Source organism: Sphaerodactylus townsendi, linkage group LG09 (assembly GCF_021028975.2).
Source record: "Sphaerodactylus townsendi isolate TG3544 linkage group LG09, MPM_Stown_v2.3, whole genome shotgun sequence".
Classification (NCBI taxonomy): Eukaryota; Metazoa; Chordata; class Lepidosauria; order Squamata; family Sphaerodactylidae; genus Sphaerodactylus; species Sphaerodactylus townsendi.
The window spans coordinates 57,799,069-57,816,096 of NC_059433.1; the positions used below are offsets into that span (position 1 = coordinate 57,799,069).

The following is a 17,028-nucleotide window of genomic DNA, read 5'->3' on the forward strand; positions in this document are numbered from 1 at the left end:
TTCATCGCTATGATTTAGAAGCAATGACATCACTCATTGGGTTTGGCCCTTGGTAAGGAATCAAATTTGGGTTTGGCTCTTGGTAATGAATCAAAGTATGAGTTGCTCCTTCTAACTGCCATCATGTTTCTAACTGCCCTTTTATGTGTTCTTTCAGGAAATGCTTTGTCTATTACATAGAGTTATTGCTAATACAGAGTTTTGCAAATATAATTTAGCTATAATGCATATTATCCCTAAGAGCCAGATAGAATTGGATCTCTCTTGGAAATATACTTCTCTTTTAAAATCAGTGGCAGTCAAGTAAAATAATCAAGCTTTTCTCTTTTCCAGAGTGAGAACAGCCTTGGACATCACTTACAGCTCAGTCCAAAGGGGAGGGGCAGTAGAGCAGCATCTGGGAACGATGCTGCTATGCTGCCTCCAAAATGGCAATTGGTGACACAGGCAGTAGAGAAGAAGGAGCAACTCCTTTCTCCCCTGGGAAAGCCCATAGCGAAAAATGACTCACACCGCCTTTCTTGATGCTGGAAATCCACACCACAGGTGGGAAGGGGTGTTTCTAAACGGAAAGTCCTTTGAGAGCCTACTAAAGTTGGCTTTGCCATGGGGAACACCCCTCTCCACCCCAGTGTAGGCATTTGCAGTAGTAGCCAGCCATTTGGGCATTGTGGGGGCTGGCCACTAAGGTAAGTCCCTAAGCACCAGTGTTTGTGCCACTTTCCATGATGCTGGTGGCATGGTCACTGGCTCAACCTTCCCAAGGCTTCAGCCCCCCTCCCCTTTGGATTGCACAATTAAAATACTTGTCAGCCCTTCAGCTGCTGTTGATGCAAATGTGTAAACAAAACAAACAAAAAAGGCAGTACTGTTGCCTATGCAGGAAGGTTGATTTACAACCACATTTCAATTTCTGTTCACTTATAGTGCACATGTGATGTGATTTTGAATTTAGCTGACTAGCTGGTTGCTTGTGTTGGCTCAAACTAAATTTGCCTGCTAATCTGCCTTCCACCATAGATTCCAATAACAAAAACAGCCTATGATTCATAACACAGAGAATCCAATATATATATATATTGCAGTTAACTACTACTCCCACCAGGGTTTTATATTCTCACAATGCCCAAAATGCATTGCAAAATCTTGAAGAAAGGTTGTATATATTATCATTTTAGTTAAGGATTTATAAAATTTCTTTCCAGAGCCCAAGCACATTACAAAAAAACTTTGTGGAAACACATTGTGACCATCTAAGTTAGTTAACATTTTCAACTCAAGTAATAAATCTGAAATTTGAAAAAAATAAGTAGAACTTCAGTTTTTTGGGATAAAGATACAGATTCATAGTATAAAAGAGAAATTGTTTAGGAATCTTGCTGCAGCAGAGATTTGGCCTCACATACTGCTTGAGGTCCCTTCCAATTGTATGATTAAAGGGACTTGTTGCTTTTCAATGTCCTTCGTACATTAACACTTTAAGTACAGAAATGAGAAAAATATTTGGTATAAAACCCTGGTATCCACATGAGAAGGTCAAGGTCAAGGCATTTATAATATTTTATCATTGTTTGCAAAATTTCATATATGTGTCTTATTTTATTTAGCAGCAACAGTTCACAGATAGCAGTACTCAGATTTCCTGTTACGACTGCAAAGCCTAAAATAAATTTTAGTGTTAAAGCTATTGTTGTAAAACAGTAATCCACACTGCTTCATTGAAGGCACTTTAGTTTAATGCACAACAGTACAATATACCATGACACAAATTGGGCAACAGTACACTTCTATGTGAATGTTGGGAGAAGACTTATTCACTCTGCTACTCATAAAACTCTGGTATCTGCTTACAAAAAAATTGAGAGAAAGCAATGCTGAAAAATGCCAAATTCCTTAGTGTTACAACTTCACATCCCGTTCCACATTTTCATTTTAGTTCTTAAACTTGCACTTTGAAAAGATTACAGCAACTGTTTAGAATTGTTCTTCATAGGACTTTTTTACATTCATAAAAACTAAAAAAAACAACCACCCACACACCCCTGGACTGAATCTTTGTAAAATATTGATTATGTTGTTTCATTAGAAAATAGTATTTAGGCAATCTGGGACTGAACAGGTTTCCTTAGCTTAAGAGTATCTCAGTAGTATCTCAGTAGTTTACTTCTAAACATGTCAAACATCCAATTCTACAATCTGCTATAATGCATTAAATCTGAACTATCATATATTTGGGTTATGCACCTGAATTACTCACAAGAACATGTCATACTGTTGGTCAAAATTTGGAGCAGGGGTCCCCACCCCAGGACCCACAGACACCTTTTCTTGTGCTCATCAACTGTTTTTAGAAAGTGGGTGGAACCAAATGGGGCTTTTCCCCAGCAGTTTTCTGATTGGCTGTACAATTTTTTAAAAGATGTTGTCTTGGCAGCAGTTGCCACCAGAACACAAAGATCTTTATTGTGTGACTAAAGAGAAGCTGTGGCAGCCATTTTGTGGCTAGCTCCACCTCTCGCAGCAGTCATTTTGGGCAGCTATTTTCTGCACCCACCATACTGTGTCAGAATTTCAAATGTGACTGCGGATTCAAGAAAGTTGGGGACCCTTAATTTAGAGAATCTAACCAAAGGCTTCCTTACCTTAGTCACAAAGTGATCACCTCATTTCACTAATTCAAAAAGGAAATGAAAAAAAATTAGAAATAATGGTTGGTGCAGGCACTGGGTTGATACTCACCATGAATGTAAACAGAAAATACAAATCTAACCAATTTTCACTGAATATGACTCAAAGTGCCATCTCTTCTTATTGTTTTAGACTGATATGCTGCAACCATGCCACAACAACATGGTTTACTTTCTTAACCATGACCCCCTGCAACAAGGAAATCTAGCTGGAGCTGAGCACATAAAGGTTGTATAACAGAGGAAACATAAGGCTCCAAATGTGATTCCTTCCCCACCAACTATTCTCCACTGCGGAAGGCACATATACCACCATAATTGTCCCATTGTAACTGGTCCCAATATATATGTCTGGGAAAGGCAATTGCAAATCACCTAATAAACATAGTCTGCCTAGTAAATGTTGTGATGTAATGACACCCCACGAGTCTGTAATGATGCAGTACTTGCAGAGGGGACAATCTTTACCTTAACCAGTCCATCTTAGGGGATTTACTTTGGCCTAGATGTCTCCCAATTAATCTAGTAACAGTCTCTGAAAATGTGGGAGAACTTAGAAGTTCCATCACAGGGTAGTACATAAAAGGGACAATGGCATATCCTAAGACAATATGTGCAACTACCATTTAAATGAAGGGCTGTGTCTTGTTTTTGTTTTGTGTTTAGCAGGTGACCAGCAAATCCAGAGGCACAAGTGACATATATTTGGAAAACTCAATGCACTTAAGACTTAAAATACTTTTCAGTAGCAGAACTAAACACTTTTAAGCATGAATGGAACATGGGCAAAAGATTATTTGCCTTCCCACTTGGAAGAAGAAAAACATACTTGGCATTTTTCATGTTACAAGGTTTTGTTGTAGCTAAATGGTTGTGAGGTGCTGTTCTTGCAAAACAAATTAAAACAAAGTTAAAAAATAAAGTGGTTGATAAAGAGTAAAAACATGTCCATATATCTGTGGTAGAAAAATACAATTATCTATTAAAATAAAAAAACACTTACATTATCTACAGCTCACACTAAAATGTATCAAAATAGATCCAAATGAGTTACTATGCAGTCTGACAAATTTCCAAATTGTCTGCACATATGTGCCCATGAGTGACCTTACTAACTTAGGTATGTAGATCGTGGTGTAGGATACAGTTCACCAAGCATTCCTGCAGTGCAAACTTCCTTTAAATGACAGAAATTGCACTTTAACAGGTTCTGGAAGATGTCATGCCTTGCATCTGCCTGTAAGTTTTAGTAGTTGAGTGAGCAATACAAGTGTAGGCCAAAGAACCAGAACACATAATAGAAGCACTACAAAACACTGGCACAGGAAGTTCTTTGGCTAATACAGTTTAAGGTATTTGTTCTTGCAGCATGATTACAGAGCTATCAGATCAGTGCTGTACAGTGGTATAATACACAGGTTAGGTTGCTTTGAAGCTTTCCTGTAGTTCAGTTTTTATAAGGATAGCATTTTCCAATGCAAAATATAGACCTCAAAGGGGAAAGCATCAAGCACACATCTTTAAATGGCTGGAAGAGTGCGTCGCTGCTGTGCTGTTAACTCTGGATGCCAGACGTCCACAATGAATATTAGACGATAAGCACTGGCATCCTGCCAAACTTCATGTTCAAAGGAGTCATCAAAGATGAGGACCTTTCCTTCTTCCCAGCTCCTGTAGAAGAAAAACCAAAACATCCTTGATTTGCTGCCCTTAAGAGCATAAAAAAAATTCTCTGATGATGGTTTCATTCCAGGAGACCACAAGCAGATAACTGTACTAATCCCAAATTGAATTCCCTCACTTTTGCAGGGTGTGTGTGTGTGTAGCTTGATCATCTGGTAACTTGCTGCTTGGATGGAAGGAAAGTCAAGAGCGAATGCAGGATGAAGTGTATGGCAAATTAATCAGTAGTATTATCCCGTATCTTCTCACGGAGCACACTACTTTGTTCACTATCATTTTACAAATAGGAGCTGAAGGAAGTTTGCGCCAGAATACACATATTCAAAAAGGAATCTAACACAACTTATTCTTAAAATCAAGTGTGTACAACTTCCAGTTGCCAGATAATGAGCTGTCTCCAATCAAGCATAACTGGATGCCTGATTTTTCAAGTTCCTCTCTGTTCCTGCAGTTCCTTTTGGACCCTCACCCTTAAGCATTATTTCCAGATTCATAAGACCCCCCTGGATGGGCTGCAGTAAAGATAGATCAGTGGGCTGCAGTCATGTATCAGCATAGCTTTGCTGGGGAAGAGAGGACACAGCTATTCACCCAAGTGTTTCTGGGTGTCAAAAGGCAATCCAGATGCAAGAGGAACAGAAGAAAACTCGGAATGCCTTGTGTCAACGCTTTATTTAATAGTAGTCCAGTACTGTATAGTTTCTATACACATACAACCTCCACTCACCATGCTTCTAAAAAAACCCAAAGCCATCAGATCTGCAGGGCATATTAGATCAATTATCATCAAATTCCTTTAATCAAATAAAATATAATGGGTGTTTCATGCTAGCAATTAGCTTTATGACTTCTCTACTATTTTCTTTGTATCTAGAAATTTTCCTAATGCCAAATGCCCAATTTATCAATCTATTGTGAGAAGTATTAGGAAATGTGGTTTGCAAACACTCATTTACACCATAGAAGTGAGAAAGTCATGCAGATGTCCCAGAATCTCCTATTTAGTGAAACTTTGCTTTCTCTACTCCCTAATTCATTCTCTCTCTCTCTCTCTCTCTCTGAGTATCAATGTCACCACCAAGGTATGTTCCCTGTGCTGCACTACTGTTTAAAGGCTCACCTCAGTGGTCACATCTCCTTCATTTCTCTACTCATTGCTGAGGGGACTGACATGCCTGATTGAATACTCTAGGCAAGTAGGATTAATTACTGCCCCTTCCTACTTTTCTCCTGATACTTATGGCTTAAATAGGCTTAATGTGGGTCACAAAGATATGAAAAGAGGTTTATTAAGAAAATGAAAGTATGAACAACTCATCTAAACACACCGAAGAAAGAATAAAAGAACAGGTGAAAACAAGTAATCCTCTGATCCCTCCTAACCTTTGTTTTACAATAGATGGCAATTAGAGATAGACAATATAATTCATGGAGTGTCACACATTTGGAAATAATCCATTATATTGTTTTCAGGGTTTAGGACTCCCCCCTTCCCAATGTGTTAGTAGCATATGTGGACAAGAGAGAGTCCAAATGGAAAAGTGGACAAAATGTCCTTTTGTCCTGATCATAAAGATTTTATAATCCCCCCCCCCTTTTATGGGAATATCTTCTTTTCACTTTGGTGTCTTGCAGCTCTCTAAATGTGAAGCTGTGGCTTAGGCAGGACTTTACTGCCTATTGTTCTCCTTTGCTAGGGTAATCGTCATTTCTAAAACATTGAATGCATCTGTGCTTGCAAAGTGATTCATACTTATTTGTATCTTCCCTTTTCTTCTGTTAGCCAGAAACAGTGGAACTGGAGAATTCAGAATCTGGAGAGAGTTGAAATTCTGAGAAATCTCCAGGTCCAGCCAAGAGGATGGCAATCCTATCTGTCTAAGGCAACCAACTGCAAGATGTTCCATCTATCAGACATAAGGCAGCATGAGTGACACAGCAACCACTAGAGGTTGTAGCGTATACAAGTATTGAAATCACTGATAGAATATAGCCACACCTCATTTAAAGTCTGTGATCTTATCGAATTTCATGAGAGTCTGGTGTCACATATCTCTTAAAGTGTCCTGAACTGAGCCTATTTCCAGAACAATTCTAGTGTCCTGACAAAGGCTTCTATGAAGAAGCTAATACAGTTCAAACAGAACTGAAGTGGGCAATATTTACCAGAGTGGTGCTAATTTTTCTCAGCTAAGGCAACAGGCTGATGAATTAGGCAAAACTGCTGGGTTTGGACCATTTTTCAGGAACTGAGGTACACTGAGGTCTAGTCTCACAATGACCCTAAACTTGTAAGAATGTATGCCTAATATAGTGAGAAACATATTAATCTAAATCGTACAAATATCATTTGTCCAGAATTTAGTACAAGGCCTTTGTGAGTCCATCATGCTGAGTGAATATATCCTACGATCACCTTCTTTTTGCATGCCTCTCTACAGGTGAAACAGTTGGTATATCCTGAGGATTTCCTTATCCCTCCAAAGGATTAGCAGCTACTTTGGAAGTAATACTTTTCTCTTCTTCACTCCAGCCCCCCAATCATGGATTACCCTTCTGAAGCGCAGGGCAAGAACTAACTCAATTCATCACTTACCTTGCCTTGATGTTATCCTAAGTCTGTGATGATAGGAAATAATATTATCTATAATTAATCTCTGATGAGAAGATTAAATTTTAAATACTGCAAACATTTGTGGACATCTCATTAGCATAAAGATTTAGACAACTGAAATAAATCCAGGGGAGAGCAATAAAACAGAGGAAGCAATCAGAGGAAAAGATTTGACTAAACAGCAGCAAATGGCTTTCTTTTGGATGCCTTGCTTAAAATGCCTTTGGAGTCTGGTTTCAAGTAAATTCAAAAATTTGGCTATACTTGGACTATAAAAATACAGCAAAATATGATAACTATATGATACAGCAAAATATGATAGGAGCAGCAGTGGCGTAGGAGGTTAAGAGCTGGTGTATCTAATCTGGAGGAACCGGGTTTGATTCCCCGCTCTGCCGCCTGAGCTGTGAAGGCTTATCTGGGGAATTCAGATTAGCCTGTACACTCCCACACACGCCAGCTGGGTGACCTTGGGCGAGTCACAGCTTCTCGGAGCTCTCTCAGCCCCACCTACCTCACAGGGTGTTTGTTGTGAGGGGGGAAGGGCAAGGAGATTGTCAGCCCCTTTGAGTCTCCTGCAGGAGAGAAAGGGGGGATATAAATCCAAAAAAAAACCTCTTAAACTGAGAATGGATCAATTGATAAATAGATGGCTATTCAGAACAAGGTGAAACTTTTTAAAAAACAAAAAATTATAGCTGTTCTATAGCTACCTCAGTATGCAACACAAAAGAATAGTGTATTTTCACAAAACATAATATTACACGTGCTGAAGGGGACATTGCAGGGAAGAACACAGATCAGAATCAGAGTGCCAGATTGCAAAAATACCTTGCTAGACCCTGGGTCACTTTTTCATTAGATAAGAACTTATTTTATTTTGCTCTGTTGCCTCTGCCACCTCCCTGGGACAATCAAGGCCTCCATGCATGATGCTACAACCACGTTGCTTACTGCTTCTGAAAGGGTAGTGTTGCCAATCTCCAGATGTTGGTTGACAATCTACTGGGATTACAACTGATCTGCAGGCAACAGAAATCAGTTCACCAGGAAAAAATGGCACGGCCGTTTACCCTGTTGAAGTCCCACTCCTCCCCAAACACTATCTTCCCCAAAAGTCTCCAGGAATTAACCAACCCAGAGCTGGCAACCCTATGAAAGGGTTTCAGAACCCATCAGAAACCAACAGGCTCTGAATCAACTTTGAAAATCATCCTGCCACATCTAAATTTTGCCCCATGTGTCCAACAGCATGTGCTCACACCACATTGAAGTCATTCCCATAGTCTGTGTGTTCTTGAGAGGTGTCTGATTCAAATATTCTGCAGTACAACCTTAGATCACAAAACCCAAATCACAAAGAAATGCTGTTGACACTTCTATAAGGCAAATTAAATATGCTATATCCAGATGTTTCTGATGGTGGTGGGCAGAAGTTGCTGCAATAAAGAGTAGCATGATGACTTCTTTTAATGGAAATGAAATTTTGAAAAGGCTGCATCAATTAGCAATAGTTTAGTTTCTCAAGAACAGTCAAAGTTCAAAGGATTCCTATGGAGTAAGGCTATTGAGACTTTGTCTGACACAAACTTCTCTCTGTGATACATCTCTGAAGATGCCAGCCACAGATGCAGGAGAAACGTTAGGAACAAGATCCACCAGACCATGGCCACCCAGCCCGAAAAACCCACCACAACCAACTAAGCGTATTTGATGGCACAGACCATCCTATGGCATATACACAGAACCTAGCAACATTGTATGTTGTATCAGAATTGGTATCTGTGAGTGGCATAGAAGCATAAAATTGCCCTTTGGGCCCTAGTAATGTACATACTAGCAGTTAGATCAGGCTAGTACACATATTTATATTACTGACACCGGGGAAGCACATGTTCTATTGTTTCTATGTGTCCAGATTTACAAGGATATTGTCTCTCCCGATAGGGGGAATCTTCTTGCATTGGTCTTCAAGGACAGCTAAAGGGAAGGGTTTTCACTGTGCCAGAGTAAAGCCCTTTGATATTTAGGTACTTCAAGTTTAGTTAGGTATATTGTAGGAGAGTTTATGTGTCTATTGGAATCACTAGCAATAAGGTTTGGAGATCTGACTAGATCTGATTGGCACTCCATGTCTGCTACACACTGTTTAATGGCCACTTTGGCCCGTTCATAACCCCTGCAGAATAACAGTTGTGGAGAAAATCCCAAGGATAAAATTTTAGTTACCTGTTTCTGTATGGATTGAAAGACATTCATAAGTGTGGGGTTTTGGCAATATAATATAATTCAGTAAAAATAACTTAGAATCAGTTTTTTGAACACACATGAAGCTGCCTTATATTCAATATTGTCTACTCAGACTAGCAGAAGATCTCCAGGGTCTCAAGCAGAGATCTTTCACATCATCTCTTACCTGAAACAGAGATGTCTCAGATTGAACCTGGGATCTTCTGCAGAATAAGCAATTGCTCTACCAGTAAGCTTCAACCCCTCACTCAGTGTCATAGTCCAAGCTGGGCTTTCGTCTATAAGTTCTAGGGGACATTTATTGACAGAATCTCAAAAAGAATTCAGCTGTCATCCTTCAGACACACAAACAATAATATGGGCATATCCAGGATCAAGGCCAGTTTTCCAGCCACCTGCTTGGGCAGTGATGTGAGGACACTAAAACATAATCCAGGCTCAGCTTATACCACCATTGCTGCCAGCAGGTCTGAGGTACGTTATGAGGTGCTGATGGCACGCTAAAGTTTGGAGTGCTTGCAAGTGGAAGTGGGGAGTAGGAAGAAATGACAACATGGTTACTCCTGTGCTGCCTCCTAAGATCAGGACTTCTACTGTCAGATCAAAGCAAGCCCCTGAGTCACTTGTACTGCTACTATGGCTCAGCTTGCTAGCAGTCAGGCGCAGCATTGGAAAAAATAACAGGCATGGGCTACACCTGTCAGTGCATCCTGGATCTTCATCGCTACCAAATCCAAGTTGAGCACCTGTGGTTCCATTGACTTGGGATGGCTAATACTTTGAACTCATCCTGGATATCTGTTTTCATAATGGTACTTTTTAATGAAACTGAATCATGGCCTGCAGAGTTATTTTCCTCACACTTTTGAGAAAAGCCTGTAACAAAACTGGGTCTCTAAACTACGTATGCTACTGGCATACCTAGATGGAAGAGAGAGACTCTTGTTCCTGTAAGTCAGGTGCACCTGTCTCTTCATTTATTATAAGAGTATAAGAACCTTGCAAAATCAGATCAAAAATAATCTATTCCAATGTCCCATTTCCCAAACTATCCAACCAGATTCACCAGAAGATTTGCCCCAGTTCCACCTGTTGTGGCTTTCCCCCTTGGTACTCACTGAACTTAAATGTGCTAATGTTAAACCCTAAGAGATATTCAAGTGAAAGTTACCTGGTTTCTTCAGCACATCGAATCCTGCAGCCTTCTTTTGGAACCACTAGACCTAAATGCATCCTCAACCTACAGTTAGTAGGCCCCGTGTGAGGCCAGACATGAGTCCCTGGATGCATAACGGAATACTTGATCTGCAAATAGAAGTATCAATTTGTTTTAGAACCAGATCAGTTTTCTAAAATTAAAAGAGAAAAGAGGACAGTTAGAACCATTCCCAGTTGACAGACCAGTCTTTGCATGATTTCTTGTGTCAACAGCTCCTGGTTACACACTTCAAGCCAGTGTCACTGATGTGAAGGCATCTGAACTATCCCAGACACGAACAGTGTAAATTGCAGGTGCATTTGCTGAAGTTCTAAATATATTTGTTTTACATTATTGTTTCTTTCCAGTTTTTCTTTTTTATTTCATTTCTTTTTTATTTTACCATCAAGTTGCAGTTGTCTTATGCAACCCTGCAGAGTTTTCAAGACAAGAGATATTCAGAGGAGGTTTGTCATTGCCTGGGTCTGGCCATTTAGTCATGTGGGGGTGGAAAATCGCTCCCACACCCCTCCTCTTCCCCCCTGAATTTGTTGCCTAACCCTTCTGGAGGTGCCCACCACCCTATGCCCAGCCTGGGGGGGAACCACCCGCCTCTCGGCCCCTCGGCTGCCTTGGGCCCGGGAGGCAGCAAAGGCAGGCCGATCGTCCCTACAGCTGTCCCTTACCTGTGGAGGAGCCAGGCTGCTCCTTCTGCTAGCCTCCGCTGGCTGAAGGAGCAGACTGGCAGGGCTGGGCCGAGGAGTGCGCGACGGGCCTGCGGCAGGATCCTAGCCCGGCTGCTCTTTCAGGAGCAGCTGCACGCTGCCCCTAGGCCTGCTTCTTCAGCCTTGCCAGGCTGCCTGGGACTGCCGCCGGCTAAGGTAAGTGGGGCGCGGGGGGTGGGGTGCAGGGGGGCATATTCTTTCAGTACACCTCTGTGGTCTCCCATCCAAATACTAGCATCTGAGATACGATGAGATTTGACTACAAGTCATTGTTACTTTCTCTAATAAATGACACCGCCCCCCCCCCCCCGATGCTTACTATTAACTTCAGCATCCAAACAAACATATGAACATCTGGGTAGTATAGGGAATGATATATCCCTTTATCAGATAAAGCACACTCTATAGAAAGGAAGACATTGGATGAATTTGCCTTGAAGTTCAGAGTAAAACAGAACCCAGCTGAAGAAGAAAAACTAATAGACTACTAGAGTATTCTGCACAGATAGAAAAATCAGTTAGGTAAAAGTCATATTTTAATTATTTTATATTTCATGGAATTATTTTAAATATATATAAAAATTAATTATTTTATATTTCATGGAATAGAAGAGTTTCAGTCACTTTCAGAATTTTCTTCAGATAAGCATCAACGTAGTCCTTCTCTATCTTATCTGTCATTGCACTGAAACCTGTACATGGCATCCCTGGAGAAATATTCCTGTTGGCATACATATTTCCACTGGTTTGATATTTGTATAATCAATTATGCTTGTGGGATGAACAGACTGAAAATCTGAATTAATAAATTTGAATTAGTTAACCCTGATTTAATATTTTACATTTATTAAAAATTGTTATTTTGGCCTGATTATTTAAAACTAGCTTACAGCAATTTTCTGGCAGTCCTGTTTGGTTAGCCCTATTTGAAATCTATTCTTTTAAAATCACATTTTTACCATTCAAGGGGTTTTTTGGGGCATGCATTTGGATAAGGGAGTCTCTCCATATACATCCAAAAATAATACAATAAAATAAATACTAAAATACAATTATTCATATCCCACATTTGCAATTAAAAGCTCAAAGACTTGAAGGAAACACATGCACTATTGACTTGAAGGAAAGACTTGACTTGAAGGAAAGACAAAGACTTGAAGGAAACATTCAGGCACTCTTTTAGCAAACACAATAAGCATTAATGTTTTTGAGAACCTGAACTGCACTTAAACACTTTCATTGCTATATCACAATTACAAAGTAAATCCTAATCAGACCCATTCATATACTCTTAGCAGAAACTAAACTGGAATGACTGAGCTCATGGTTTTTTCATATCAGCATTTTCCAGAGAAAAGAGTGTCAGTTCAAATTTAATTGCTCACCTTGTATTTGCAGTATAAATTATTGCTCATTTTGACAGCCCATATGGAAAGCTTTCTAACCTTTTGCAACACATCTTCATGACAAGCCAGGAGATCATTCTGATTGTACTATAGATGAATAAATACCTGCCCTCTTCTGCATCCAATGGCTTCTGGGAACCGTTCCAATAATGTACATGTTTTGGGAACACTCTTACAGGCGTTGTCATTTTTTCTTCCTGGGTGGGGGGACACTTAGGCATTAGTCATTTATCAGAATGACAATCAGAAATTAGTAGATACATAAAATAACCAGTGATGCAAAAAGCAACAAGCCCAGTTTTCTCAGCATCTAAAAAAAGTAAAGAAAAAGTCCTGGTGCCTAGGATTTCCCCTGTGTGTTACTATAAACTATACTATGTGTTACTATAAACTATACTATGCCTTCATCTGATTACCTCCTCAACTCCTACCTAGCTACACACACAGACCTTGAAAGGACCTTCCCCCTTTTCCTACCAAACAGTGACTCAGCAGGGAAAGGGTGAAGGAAAGAGACTTGTGGTGGCATGTGATTGCCATCACACCTAACCTTTTGTGCAGGGATGATGGAGGAAAGGGGAGAAACAGGGAGTGGAAGCAGAGACACAGAGCAGGTGGCATGGATACTATCACCTCCCCTCTCCTATGCTTCTGGCTGCTGCCATGGCAGGGGCATATTCCCAAACCCCCCATGTGGAAGCATTCCGAAGAGGCTGAGGGTGAATATTTTCACCATGATCCTCCAGTCCTGAGGAAATCCTGAGCAGAGCTGCCTATGCAAGCTGTAGCTGGGATAACAAATGGAGATTAGTGAAATTTATCTCTCTGCCACTAAGCAAAGTGAATATTTCCCAGTGGTTTGGCACTCCTGCTTCCATTCTTTTGCAAAGCAATTTAAGCACTTAGGCCTATTTCACAGCTTGCTGGCCCTGTTTCACAGCTAGCCAATATTGCTAACGCTATGGCTCATATTACTTCTAAATTGCATAATCGTATCTGGTTAGTGACATGAAATTTGTGAATTTCTCTTTTTCGCAGGCTTTTCCTTAGGTCACATTTGCATTCATTTTGCTATGTATAAAGCAAGTTTCAAGTCTCCCAAGGAGAAATGAATGAACATCTTCCATAAGTCCCCAAGTGAAACACCGTTTGGTATAAAGCATGTGAATTTAGAATGCACATAGAGTCATTAAAAAAATCACAGGGGTAGGAGTTATTAAATGGTCATTTAATTCTGCTTGCTTTTTCTTGCCATGATGTAGGAAATCTCAGCTTCCATCTCCATGTAGACCAGTGGTTCTCAACCTGGAGTCACAACCCCTTTGGGGGTCGAACGACCCTTTCACAGGGGTCGCCTAAGACTCTCTGCATCAGTGTTCTCCATTTGTAAAATGGATAAATGTTAGGGTTGGGGGTCACCACAACATAAGGAACTGTCTTTAAAGGGTCACGGCATTAGGAAGGTTGAGAACCACTGATGTAGACAATCTAGATCACAAGCAGACAGCAGGAACAATACAGAAAGAACTATTTCACACACCCATTGCAGGAAGCTTTCTCCTCAACCTAGATTACCACATCTTACATGTTGTAGCCTCTTTCAGCTGGGATTATGAAGTCTTCTATTTTGCAAACAAGAATGTCATCATTTTCTCTAGCTTTGAGATGGGGCTTGGCTTAAAAATTATGATTAGAATATAAATAAGGATACTGGAGGAGGTTAGTTGTAATTATTATTTCTACAGATTATGTTAGGAGCTAGCTTTCTACCACTTGGTTATTTTAAATATCTTTTCATGTCAATGTTTTATTATTTCAAATTTTGATTATGATGAAGAAGAACACGGAGAGTTTGAATTTACACCCAACTTTTCTCAACCATAAGGAGTCTCAAAGTGGCTTACTAACTCCTTCCCTTCCTCTCCCCACAACAGACACCTTGCAAGATAGGTGGGGCTGAGAGAGTTCTGAGAGAACTGTGACTAGTCTGAGATCAGCTACCAGGAGAACTGGGGAAAACAAACCCGTTTCATCAGATTAGAGTCTGCTGTTCATGCAGAGGAGTGGGAAATTAAATCTGTTTCTCCAGATTAGAGTCCATTGCTCTTAACCACTACGCCACATTGGCTCTTTATTATATAATCAGGATTTTTATAGATTCCCCAAATTTCAAAAGGCTTCAAGAACTATATCGAAGACATTTTTATTAAACAATTTCCTTTGCACCTTTGTGGCTTTCTCAAAATTTCTCCATTGCTGTTCTATGCTCCTTCCTTTGTTGATAAAAAAAAATTCTGTTTGGAATTTGCTTCTCCATTGTGTAAACAAAATGTGTGACTCTACATGTGCACCATTTCCTAGATCCTGACACCAATTATGTTTTACATAGAAACACTGTACATCTAAATACTGCAACTGAAACAAACACATTTTTAGTGCTGGCACCAAAAACTGGAGGACTGAATCCATTCACAATGACAATATCTAGAAACAAAAAGAAACGAAAGGAGGCATATTTAGCCATCCCTAATTCAAATTGCAATTATTTCATTGTTGCAGTTGTAGTATGGCAACCTGGTGGCAGAAGAAAAACCTAAGGGATGAGATTATGTACCTTGCTGCCACAGAGTGAACTGGCTCCAGTCACCTTTCTCTCGCAAGTTCTCATCTTCAGGGAGGAAGAGTCCTTTTCCTTTATCCATCACAGCAAGCCCTTCATCCCGAATTATTTTCCAGTTTCTTTCTAGGGACTAAAGAAGCAAAGAGTTCAAAGGCATTCTCTGTTCTGATCGAACTTAAATACATTTTCATTGTTCTGCCTTTTAACAAGCTAAACAGCAGTATCAAAAGCGTTCGTCGTCATTAACAACGTTCTGCATTTTCCATTTCTACCCATTTGGGGCTTTAAAAAACAAACATGAAAATCCACTCCATGCAGTTTCTCAGCCTCAATTACCTTTGTATCGCATACATTCAAATTATCCACCAGCCACCTGCCAGAATGGCTTCCACTTTCATTTGCACTTGATTAGACAAACCCAATTATTTCATGCGAGGAGCTAAAAAGAGAATTGATCTTTTCAGTCATAGCACTCCAATATGGTCAAGACCAAGTAAATATCTACAATAGTTCAGTTAGAGGTTTTCTCTTCCCTGCCTGCCCCCCAGCAATTCTTCTTAGCCAGTCTTGCAACAGGAGCTTTCCAGGATTTTACTCCCAGTCCAGGCATTCCCCATCCAATCCCTCACCTATACAGAAACATGGAAGCAACTTTGGGGGGCAGGGGGAGGGTGCCTGATTGCCTTGACTGGACATGTAGGGCGAGAACTGTGGGAAAATCCCACAGTGAGGCAAACAGCTGTGGGTTAAGTATGTTAAAGGCCTTCTTTAAAGGGGAACTAGATTTCTTTGAATGAAAGATCCATCAATAGCTATTAACACTGGTATTTAAACAGAATTTCTGCATTCGGAGGCAGCAAAACTCTGAATATTAGCTGCAAGGACAACATCAAGGGCAGGCTTTGGCCTTTGTGCCCTGCTTATAAGCTTTTTCCCATGGTGGACAACTGTGGGAAGCAGGCTGCTAGCCTGGATGTATCTGATACAGCAGGGCTTTTCTTACAATCTCAACATTTTAGAGTTCAAAACCACATAGTGTGTGTATATTTGAACTCTATAGGTACACATTAAACCTTCAGAGTTTTTTTTTCAATCACCTACCCCTGCTTTTTGATTGGTATTGAAGATTATATTTTCTAATTTGCCTGTACTCTGAAGGTTATGCATGCTTCAAGGACACACCAAGACTTCCATGAGAATATTTTCAAATCAGGCTCATACTCCAAATTTTGCTTCATACAGAAACTGTATTGCAAAACGTAACGACAATACTTTCCCTTGACTAGGTAATTACATAAATTAGCTTTCCAGAAGTTATCTGAACAAAGTGATATACAACAATCCTTTAAAACAGTTGAACAGACTAATAATAGCAGCAACTAGATGTGAAAAGTCTAGCTCCTAGAAGTAGTTCCATATAAAAATACTTCTTCATTATCAAGTATCCTTCAAAACCTTTCTAAAGCTAAACAATGAAGTGGCTTGGTGGTTACCTTTGGGGAAGGTATATAAAATGGTCTTTATCCCTTTGGGGAGGGTGTATAAAATGGAAGGAGTTAGTAAGACAGCATCTGGCCTCCCCTGAATATAGAGACTAGGAAGAGCTGCTCCAACAGGCATGTCAAGCTGAAAGTAGGTAATAAGGAACATCTCCAGTTTTGTACTTACATGGATCTACCAAGTTTCCCTCACCCTCTTTTGCCAAGGAGCATATGGTAATGTATACAGTTGTTCTTCTCTCCAGTTTATCCCCCAACTAACCCTCTTAAATTAGGCCGAGGGAGAAAGATTTCAAGGTCAGCAAATGAGTTTCCTGGCTGAGTGGGGATTGAAAGAAGGTCTGAA

General features: G+C 40.1%; 1 protein-coding gene across 5 annotated transcripts in view; it reads right to left on the reverse strand.

Annotated features, from left to right (window-relative positions):
* Positions 1-1,718: 1,718 nt before the first annotated feature.
* The window catches only part of ASPH (aspartate beta-hydroxylase), a 145,834-nt gene continuing 130,524 nt past the window's right edge, over positions 1,719-17,028 (reverse strand). For all 5 annotated transcript variants that reach the window (XM_048507294.1, XM_048507291.1, XM_048507293.1 and 2 more), the window contains 4 exons: positions 15,178-15,313; positions 12,669-12,760; positions 10,406-10,539; positions 1,719-4,358 (listed from right to left, as the gene is read on the reverse strand). In XM_048507294.1, coding sequence (XP_048363251.1) covers positions 4,208-4,358; positions 10,406-10,539; positions 12,669-12,760; positions 15,178-15,313 — 513 coding nt within the window. In that variant the 3' untranslated portion in view covers positions 1,719-4,207. The remainder of the gene's footprint in view (positions 4,359-10,405; positions 10,540-12,668; positions 12,761-15,177; positions 15,314-17,028) is intronic.